Consider the following 11,384-nt stretch of genomic DNA (forward strand, 5'->3'; position numbering starts at 1 on the left):
GTTGCTTAGTCTTTAGTTTTCTATGTTGTGTCTTGTGTACTATTAATTGTAAGTTTCTTTTTCTTTAGCTTTTAGCCATTGCGTTGTCAGTTTATTTTCAATCTATGAGTTTTCCGCTAGATCTTTCACTCCTCTTTGACTAATGTTTTGAAAACTTTATTGTTGTAAGCTAAGGCAATATGTTCAGCTCATGATGTATGTCTTGTTATATGGTTGGGTTGCTATCTCACATCTTCGCTAGCCAAGGGTTACGATCCACTTTCGCTCTCTTCAAGGGTTACGATCCACTCTCGCTCTCTTCGTCCTTGGCTAGCGAAGATGCTATCTCATTGATTTGTACCCTTCCTTTACATTTACCAGCCAAGTTTGTCTACTACCAGAAGCCCATTACATCATAGACTTTCTTAATGTTACGTTTGACTACCTTTTTTCTTCGTTTGTTTCAAAATTGTGGTGTTACGTAAGTTATTGTTTACAGATATTATGTATTATGTATTGTCAACTCGTTCTACATGTAATTAGCAAAATATTTTTTCAGTCATATTTCAAAATTCCACTTAAATGAATTTAATTTTTATTTGTTTCATAAAATAAAAAGCATAAACAAAGACATTCTAGAATGTTTCATGAATAATATTTTAATGTACACCATGATAATATGCATACTATTTACAACAATGGAGAATGATTCCAAATGAACATCAATTATCTAACGTTTGCCATCATGATGAATAAACAGATACTTAGTACAAATAAGATTCAAATATAACTAAAAGACTAATGTTAATTATAAAAATTAAAACCATAACCATCCTTTTTCATTGTCAAATGCCGAATTGTTGTCTATAATAGTTTACATCAACTTCATGTAAACTATGGTGGATAGTTGTCTCATAGGCAATCATACCCCATATCTTTTTTTATATAGTATATATTAATTTATCTACATTATTTTTACTTAGATGGTATATGTGTCACCGTCAGATGACATATTTATTGAACCGGGGAAAATTCCGACGTCCAATTTGAGAAATATAAGCACTGAATTAAAGTTATATGAAAAGAAACCCACATTGGAAAAGTTTTCAACAAGAGTGCTTTTAAAACTGTGTTTGACTCGACTTTTATAGTATGTTAATTCGTAAATCATATAATTTCAAAAACGAAAACTAGCAATGTATGTGGGGTCATTTTGCTAGACTATATACGTGACAGCACCAATAGACACTGTTTAAAGAACCGAGGAATATTTCCGACGCACTTTTCGAAAAATATAAACTTAATATGAACACAATATTTAACAGTTAGAACAACAAAACACATGGAGGAAGTTTGAAAATAGATTGTTTCCTAAAACCGAGTTTGACTCGACTCTTGTAAAATGTTCAATAAAAGATGTTCTTATTCTTACATCATGCAATTTAAAACAAATGTGTTGAGAAACACTAACAGAAGTCAGAAAAGTATTCAGTCTTAAGACCGTGTAAAAACTGTTGGCTAATATGTAAAATGATTGCATTTATATTAGTCTGCTAATTTAGAAACATGTGTCTCTATTATCAAAATAACCGTTTAATATCAAGACAAAATTCTTAAACGTGAATCAAGTTCCCCAATGAAAAAAAAGATAGATGACATGAATTTAGATCGGAAAAACATAACATTATAATCACTGAAGAGACATGTATTGTCGAAATACGCATCTGGTGCAACAAAATTGGTACCGTTAATTTTATTATAACACATTAATGAACATTATTATTACATTTGTGAAATGAACAGAATTGAGACTGTAATATTTTTTTAGATAGCACCACTAGTGAGGTAAATACGACTTCAGACCTGAAATAGAAATGTTAATCTTTGTTCAAATGCAATTTGTTTCATTACTCTATTTATAATTATTATGGTCAATTATATTGGCACGTATTGCTCTATATAATTAGCATTTCATGCAAGTCAGGAGTCTTTGGCCTTTGTTAGTCTTGTATGGTTTTTTTTAATTTGAGTTAATTTATATGTTTTGAAGTTAGTATGACGTCCATTTTTACTGAACTATAACACAATTGTATTTAGGGGCCAGGTTAGGACCACCGCCGGTCGCAGTATTTTCTCGCTGCGATGGAGACCCATTGATGACCGTCAGCTGTAATCTACTCTTTGTTCGAGTTGTTGTCTATTTGACATATTCCCCACTTCAATTCGCAATGTTATAGTCTCTGGTAGTGTTTTTGTTTAGGTGTATTGTCGACCCAATTTTTAATTTTTCATTCATAACGTTGATGTTTCAAAATCGTTCAGTAACCAAATTTACTCTCAATTGGAACAAGTAACTTACGCAAGCCAAAATAAGTATATAATTAATATATATATATAAGTTCCATCTACAACATTGTTTAAGAAAATCAAGATCAATTCAACTACAGCCTTCAATATGAAGTTTTGTGGACATACGGACATCACCATATCAAATGGATATACGTTCTATTATTTCAAAAACAACAGTTATGAAGAGTTTCACTAATCTTTAATAATATGCGATCTTACCTCCTGATTTTTCAGTGTTTTGCAAAAGACATTCTGGTGAAGGTGATCTAGAAGAATCATTATCGTCATCAGATAAGAAACCATCACGATGAAGTAACCAGTATGTACGAACGTAACCATGAAAAGCATTCAAGACATCTCGATCATGCTGTAATGTAATATAAACTTTTGCTGATAGTTATTGACTTTTAATCATTAGGAATAAAGATGCATACATGTGGAACATGGAAGATATTAACCACGGGTTCAATATTAGTAAGTTGAAGTCATATCTTCGAAAATGTAACGGACACACTCTATAGTTCTGTCTTAAGCTTTATTATGTATAATTATGTATACTTCAATTTGGTCGCTTTTCGTTTTATCTTTTGGAAGGGTGTTTCCAGTTTCTTTTTGACAGATGAGTAATGATGGATATATCACACGCTGCTACCATTTAGTCGTTTCTGTTCGTGGAATGTAAGTAATGGGTAATAGCGTCTGCATAGACATAATTTAGTTGCCACTAGCACTTTTTAAATCAAATATGTTTATTCAATATTTTTTTTCTGTTGATAGATATAGGAAGATGTGGTGTGAGTTCCAATGAGACAACTCTCCATCCAAATAACAATTTAAAAAAGTATACTATTATAGGTCAATGTACAGCCTTCAACACGCAGCCTTGGCTCACACCGAACAACAAACTATAAAGGGCCATTCAAACGGGAAAACCAACGGTCTATGTATGTTTTTGCCTAAAACATTTTGTCTTGATAGTATATTTAGTGAAGAGAATCAGTATTAAACCGTTAGATTAATCTTCTCCAGCCATACACCCTAACATTAGTGGTGTGAGATACTGTCTCTTGAAAATTATTTAGATCTTTCGAAAGACATCACAATGAAAGGATTGGTTTTTTTTTGTCAAACATACAAAAGGGTAATACATGAATTATTGAATTGATTAAATCATTATATTTAATACACACTTTCATTTCATCATCACGTCTTTCTTCCATAATAAATCCACCAAAGGCATTTAACAAATCTCTAGTGGTAAGGCTTATTTGTATCTTGTTGCCTACAAATAAAAATCATTTATATTTTATAAGATATAAATATGACCATTTGCATGCATGGAATATGCATAATACAATTTTTCTTCTCCATTTGTTCTTTCAAAGATGATTGATTCAACTGCCAAAAACAAGGAGACAATAAAATGTGTCAAAGGTTGTTTTAAAGATTGCCTTGGGACTAGACAGATAACTTAGAGTGACAGTAGCTTACAAATGTTTATATCTCGTTAATTGATAAGAAAGAGACATGCAAAGGTGACAACCAAGCCGATGGGAAACACATAAACCCCAAAAAGAAGTAGGACCAAGGGCGTCGACAAGGTGAAATACTGCTGCTATGCGTGCATCATTCGTAATACAAATTCGCCCTCGGTCAGAATTTCTCAATCGATTAATTTACTGACCAGACTACTGAAATTATTGTTTTAAGATCTATATCGGAAATAGATATCGTAGAAACTTTGGACTCGTTCACATCGTATCGGTCATCCAGTTCGTGATTGGGATTGTTTAAACTGTTTAGTGTCGATTCTAATAAATACATACACTTGTTAATATACATCTAGTCCGTATAGTGTGTACATGCATTAGCGTATATTATTAACTGATTTATGTAAAAAGTAAAATCACAAAAATACTGAACTCCGGAAAAAAATCAAAACTGAAAGTCCCTAACCAAATGGCATGATCAAAAGATCAAACGCATCAAACGAATGGATTACAACTGTCATATTCGTGACTTGGTACAATCATTTTCTCATGCAGAAAATGGTGGATTGATCTTGGTTTTATACATGTTATAGCTAAACTTCTCACTTGTATGACAGTCGCCTGACAACGATGTGTGAACAAAACAAATAGACATAATAGGTAAAAATGTCACAAATACAGCAGTCAGTATAATCTAAAACACCATACATATAAATAACAAAGAAACATAAAATGGCATATAGACCAAGCATATTATCAAAAATTAAAGACAATTAAACGTCAGACAATTGATGAGAGGGGATTTAACTGCTAAGTAATGAAAAGAAAAGACTTTTATTGAGAATAGTACAGATCTTGCAGGTAAAGTTGTTTGTATGAACACATATGTACATTTTCCTATATCTATTGTATGGTAAAAAGTAAAAACACAAAAATACTGAACTCCGAGGAAAATTCAAAAAGGAAAGTCCCAAATCAAATGGCAAAATCAAAGGTTCGAACACATCAAACGAATGGATAACAATTGTCATATTCCTGACTTGGTACAGGCATTTTCTTATGTAGAAAATGGTGAATTGAACCTGGTTTTAAAGCTAGCCAAACATTTCAAAGGAAACAATTTTACTTTTAGGCTTAATTTTTAATCCAATGCATAGCTACGATTGTTAAGGATTTCTTCCTGAGTGAATGTCGTTTGAATTATTTGCTGGGTCTCAAGTAAATTGACAAGACTAAAACCACTACTTGTAAACCAACAAGAATTCCGCATTTATGGGAATTTATATAAATGCGCATAATTATTTCATTATAATTTCATTATCATTGATGGAAACCTGGATTTTAACATACCTCTACCCTGTGATTCCATTTTGGACGCGATGCTTACAGTTTCTCCAAATAAACAATACCGGGGCATTTTCGTTCCGACAACTCCAGCAAGGACTGGCCCTAAATTGAAACAAAAACACTAAAACAGCATTGTACAAATTGTTAGTAAGCAAGTTAAGTTAACACAAAATATAACCTAGATCAAAATTGAATATTTATCCTATACATTTAATGGATATGTAAGTATTAAAGCCTTAGATGTGTTGAATGTTTTCTTAGTAATACTTTAATTCTTTAATTCTTTAATAATTATTTTCATTCATTATCAATATGAAATAAACATGTAATAAAATTTGTTTTTTTTTTAATTTAGAAACTGCTTTGTAATCCATCGCGATCTCGCTAAAAATATATGTTATATATTAATATATAATACCCAAGTAATCACTTAAGAGACATTAATGTTCAATTTGGTACCCTGATTGTTATGATCATAAAATATACTCAATTTGCTTTTTTATTCCTTTTTTTTAATCGAAAACTTTTTTGTAATCAAACGAAACTGATAATCAGAGACCATATATCGTCGACGTCATAGCATTCCTTTACATTTTCAAATGACATGTCGAGCTACGAGTATCTCGAAATATTTCTCTGGTCCGGGGACTTTGAGATTACGAGAGTCCACTGTTGTCATTAACAGATGAACAGAACTTATAACTTATGATGAGTTTTTTTTTTGCTTATGTCTATGAATAAGCCATTTGATGTGTGAGTGTTATAAAATATGTAATATGTATACCTGAGTGTAATCCAATTCGGAGCTTAAATTTACTTCCTGGTAGATGTGGTATTTCTAGCTTCTTGATATTATCCAGAAGATCAAGAGCCATTGTTGCTATTTCCGGTGCATGTCTCCGTCCATTCCTTCGAGGAACACCTATTTAACCAAAAACTTCTTGTAGTAGTTCATAGACCATTTATTCAGTAATAAAACTTATGTACAAAAATATCGAATACAAGCTTCCGTAAAGCAAATTAAAGTTTACACATGTGTTATGTACTTGTTTTCAAATCTTATGCATATGGGTTGTAAATTTAGATGATTGGTATGATGCGATAATGCCGGTTTCCTTGAAAACAATACAACTGTTATTGATATTTAAATAATTATTTGAAATAAGATTTTGCAGTTTGATCTGCAAAATTCTTTGGACATATCTTATCTTATCAAACAGCTTATTCGAATGCCAGAATAAAGGTTCAAATTGTATAATGACATTGTAAATCAACTCGCCTTTTATAACTTTGAAACCGATTATGCGGCTACACATTTACGATTTTTTAAAGTTTATGTTACCGTCTAAACATAAATTTACCGTTGACATTATTTGGACAGTACTTTATGCTTTAGAAAGTCTTGTAAATAGATCGCTCCCGGAAATAAGTTAAATTCTTCAAATTGTATGTACTTGTTTTATTGTGTATAACTCAATCAATTAATTACAAACACATAGTATGTGAATGTCCCCAATCTGGATCCTTTGCAGTGATTGTTGTTTGTCATGATCATATATAAATGGTTTGTTTTTTAATTGGAGAATTTGATGATAATGATAAACCCATCAGGAATCACAACTAACAGATAATGCTTTAATAAAACAAAAAGCAAAATAAAGTACGAAGACGAAGAGCTTGAGAGATCCAAAATTCCGATTTTTTTTTCAAATGCAGACATATCTTTGATTGATTCTACGTATTTATTCAAAACGTTTACAGACCCGGGGCAACAATAAATTGACATCTTCCTTTTATATTGCCTTCTACATGTTTTTAGTACTTGGATTGGTGCCTCATGAGCGTATTATCCTATTGTCTTTTCAATTTATTTGTTGGTTTTTTTTTTTTGTAATCCTATAATGTAGTTCTCACCTGAGACGACCATGTAGGCATCACCAATCGTTTCAACTTTATATACATCGTAAACTTCAATTCTGGCATCAAAGCTTATATACAGTCCATTCAACATCTCAACAACTTGTAGCGGGGAGCTCTGTGCAGATATGCTTGTGAAACCCACAATATCACTAAAGAAAATTGTGGAATCTCCATACTGCTCGGCATCTACTTCCTCGCTCCTTTTCAGACTTTCTGCTACACTCTTAGGTAACATCTGGTACAACAAAATGTCAGTCCGTTTCTTCTCTTTGTTTAAGGCTTTTGTTCTAAAGTAAGATAAGTGTAACTTTTACTATAAATATTTATTAAAGGGAAATTCGTTGGCACAACACTGTTTCTTTAAATTGTACAATGTATTTTTTTTTTTATGTAATAATTGTAAAAAAACAAAACATTTCTTTTTATCATATTAACCATTTGGTTTGGAGTAGATAGTGAGAAATAAGGAAAAAGAATTGTCAAAACCTTTTTGAATTATACAATTCAATGTATTTATAAAAGGTATGAAAATAACATCATTACAGATGGCGTCAATTAGCACTGATGGAGAGGGTCTTATTGACATATTAACTCAGCCATTTAGAAACATGCAACATTAGACATACGTTATTTCTGGTTACATCGTGAATAAACCACTTTGAACTGGTTATGTGGTCAATAACTATCTACCAATTTACAAAAATGCGAAAGGAAATAGAGATCGAATGAATTAAAACAAAAAAAACAAAACCTTCTGACAGTGTTTCCACATTATGAAACAATCAAGACACTAATACATGTTTGATCAATGCGCGTCTTTAGTTGATATCACATTTAAGTTTTCCGCTTATTATTTATTCATATCAAAATGTAAAGTAAAAATAAGTTAGTCCTACCTGTTTGCGATGGATATGGAATACTTTTGGATTTCAGATGTTAATGAGTACACTGCAAATACAATCAAAGGGCACACAATAAGAATGACACCAAACACAATGCATATAGTTATGACACTTTGAAGTTCTTCTTCAGATGCTTTGGCGAGACTTTCGTCAATGGTCAGTGCAAGAGCATTCTGAGTTCGTGTCAAGACTCCCTGATATATTGTCATGTTATCAAACCATCTTTCAGCTTCATGGATAGAAGCTTGTGTACTTGTGTAATTATTTGACTTAATTCTGTTTCTATAATCTTCTATCGGGACAATAACTTCGGTGTTTTTTGCAAGTTCTATGTTATAAATGTCAAATGCTATTTTAGAGTAAAATCTTGCAGATTCGAAAGTGACGTTAGCTCGATCCTGATTTTCCATAAACAAAAGATATTTTTCTCTTGTTTCAAAACCACCAGTAGCGTAAAATGACACACCTAACGCTCTTTCTCTACCAAACAGTTCGCTGGATACAATTATTTCTTGATATGCCACCACGTCTTTCCAAACTGAACCCGTACTTGATTCGCTAATTGCATCGTATAACCATTTCAATAAAACCATTATGCTGTTGGAATAAAAATCTAATTCGGTTTCCACGGACTGATTATAAACGTCTAGCTGATATCGGTGTTTATTCAAATATGAGAGAAAACGTTCTCTTGTTTCCATTTCCATGACGATATCATCTCCTCTCGGCCATTTTGATAAATTTTGAATTGCAAGATCAGTATCCGGGTATCTCTGAAGTAGAAAATCTTTTGTCTCTGGCTTAATATTACTGACATAAAGTGCACTCATATCTCGTTCGAATTGGATAGTACGCAACAGTGCTCCTAATTCTATGCTGAAGAAAAGGAGTTCCCGGATATTTGCAGAACTGATGTAGTTGTCAATGGCTATGGCAAACGTGTTTGCTGTCATACCAGTAATAACTAATACTGGAATCATTACAACTGACAACATTTTTATCATTTGCTTGCGTTTTCCAGCATCTGTGATAGGGTTACCTTAAATGTAAAATATATACAATAACTTTGATGTCAACTATTTGTTCGCACATCTCAAATGAATATATTGATTAAAAATTTGTTGCGTTTTTAACGGAATTTTTATCAGGAGCACTGAAGCCTAAATATTTGTGAGCTAAGAATTGAAAAATATGTAGAAATGTTATGAGTATTATGATAAGACAGAGTGGCAAAATACTGATGATAACGTGCCGGGCAAGCAACGATTTTACTGTGCCGCGCGTGCTTTGGATCTAATTGTTATTTACAGTGAATAATAAACAAAATAAAAATAAAAACATCAACATAAATTCTTTTTCTTCTGTTTTTGTACTATACATTTTGGTTAAAACTATATACATTGTAGAATATATTTAGATGTGTCGATGTTTATTGAGAACAGATATTGGAATCTGGTCTCGGAAACTTTGAAAAGTAGTTCACAGAACTGCAGCTACTGGAAGAAGGTTCCATTGTAAAATGAATACTTGTATGAGTCTTTTGTGGTGTGTATGGGTCTGAAAAAATAAATATGGGAATGTTGTCGTGTTCTTGTAACGGATTTTGTGAGTAGATCTGTCGGGTATATGGCTACCATATGTTGTATGATTTTGTAGAAGAACATTATGCGTGTTCTCATTCGCCTTTTCTCAAAAGTTGCCCAATTGAGTGTTTGCAGCATTTCAGTGACTGATTGCTGTTATGGTATCTGTTGCATGTGTACATTGCTGATCTGCGCTGGACCATCTCAAGTTGATGTGTTTGTGATTTGGTATGTAAGTCCCAAACGCAGCTGCCGTATTCTAGCTTTGGTCTGACTAGTGCTATGTATGCTTTTTCTTTAACTGCTATTGAATTTATCTTTCAATATCTTTTAATGAAGTTCAGCTTTTGTGTTGCTGCAGATGTAATGTTGTTTATAGATATAGGAAGATGTGGTGTGAGTGCCAATGAGACAACTCTCCATCCAAACAACAATCCAAAAAAGCAAACCATTATAGGTCAATGTACGGCCTTCAACACGGAGCCTTGGCTCACACCGAACAACAAGCTATAAAGGGCCCCAAAATTACTAGACTAGTAGTGTAAAACCATTCAAACGGGAAAACCCACGGTCTAATCTATATAAAAAACGAGAAATTTACATGTTTGTTCCATTTTAGGTCAGTTTGTATTGTTATGCCCAGATATTTTGTGGATGTGTCTTTTTGCAGTAAGTGTTGGTGGAGAGTATAGTCTAATATTAATGGGATTTTTCTTGGTTGTTAACTGAAGGTCTGAACACTTGTCTGGATGGAATGACACGAGCCTGTCCTTCCATTTTGCTGCTGATGTAAGGTCTTCTTTGTTTCGTATTGTCATATAAATTATACTGTCATATATACTGCAAATAATCTTAGGGTGCTGTGTTGGATGTATTGATTATAGTCGTTTATATACACAAGGAACAGGATAGGACCCAACACTGTTCCATTGGGGAACACCAGATGTTAACTTTGTTTGTCTGAACACCATCAATAATGACTGCTTGTGTGCGGAATGTGAGGAAATCTTCTATTCATTTTAAAGTAATGTGATCACTCCCAGTTCACACGGGAGGTTGTATTGCCAAAAGTTAATTATTTCAATTGATGGTGCTTTATCTCTGTTGGTGATTCGTACTCTTGTCTAGTGTCTTTATATTCAATATGATTAACTGTAAACCAACTTATTTTCGCGAATTTTGGCGAGTAGAAAAGTAACGGAAATAAAGATCGTCGCGATTATGTAAGACTTAGATCTTTCTTTAATAAACTACATTAAGTAAATTAGAAAATAGCAACATTGAATAGCAGCGAGGTAAACAAGAAAGCATGAAACGCGAAATAAGGTATCCGCAAAAATAACTTGGTTTACAGAATTGGGTTTGACTCAGAAATTGTGGCAGCGTATTATCTATTCTCCAACCAAAAAACTTGTTGTTAAGTGAAGAGAAGAGTAAAGTAGCGGTGTCGACACTGCTTCGGAGTTTCCTGCTACGGATACCTAGATTTCAGTTACAAGTGCTATCACATGTGCTCTCTTCTAGTCGATACACACAGAGTTAAAAGAACAAAAAGCTAGGGAATATGTTATCTCGTCAGTACAATACAGGCTTGGTAAACACATTATTCGCATTATGTTGATAACGGTTATATTTGAATAATAGTTACCTCTACAAACTGCGTCACATCTAGTAGCTGCTTGTCTCATACTCAACATTTCCATGATAGCTGTATTGAGCTGTGATGGTGTAAGGGACAGCATTGAACTGGAACTTGATGACCTCTTTGGAATATTTGACACCCGGTCAGAAGGTTTTATTTTCTTTCCAGGCAT

At 32.9% G+C, this 11,384-nt stretch overlaps 1 protein-coding gene across 1 annotated transcript; it reads right to left on the reverse strand.

Annotated features, from left to right (window-relative positions):
* Positions 1-1,719: 1,719 nt before the first annotated feature.
* LOC139500342 (uncharacterized) lies at positions 1,720-11,384 on the reverse strand. Its single transcript, XM_071289085.1, has 8 exons — positions 11,219-11,384; positions 7,982-9,026; positions 7,080-7,372; positions 5,950-6,087; positions 5,169-5,267; positions 3,519-3,610; positions 2,548-2,695; positions 1,720-1,842 (listed from the first exon to the last, which is right to left on the reverse strand). Exons 1-8 carry the CDS (start codon positions 11,382-11,384, stop codon positions 1,817-1,819), a joined length of 2,007 nt encoding a protein of 668 aa, XP_071145186.1. The 3' UTR covers positions 1,720-1,816.

The sequence above is a fragment of the Mytilus edulis genome, chromosome 13 (genome assembly GCF_963676685.1).
Source record: "Mytilus edulis chromosome 13, xbMytEdul2.2, whole genome shotgun sequence".
Taxonomy (NCBI): Eukaryota; Metazoa; Mollusca; class Bivalvia; order Mytilida; family Mytilidae; genus Mytilus; species Mytilus edulis.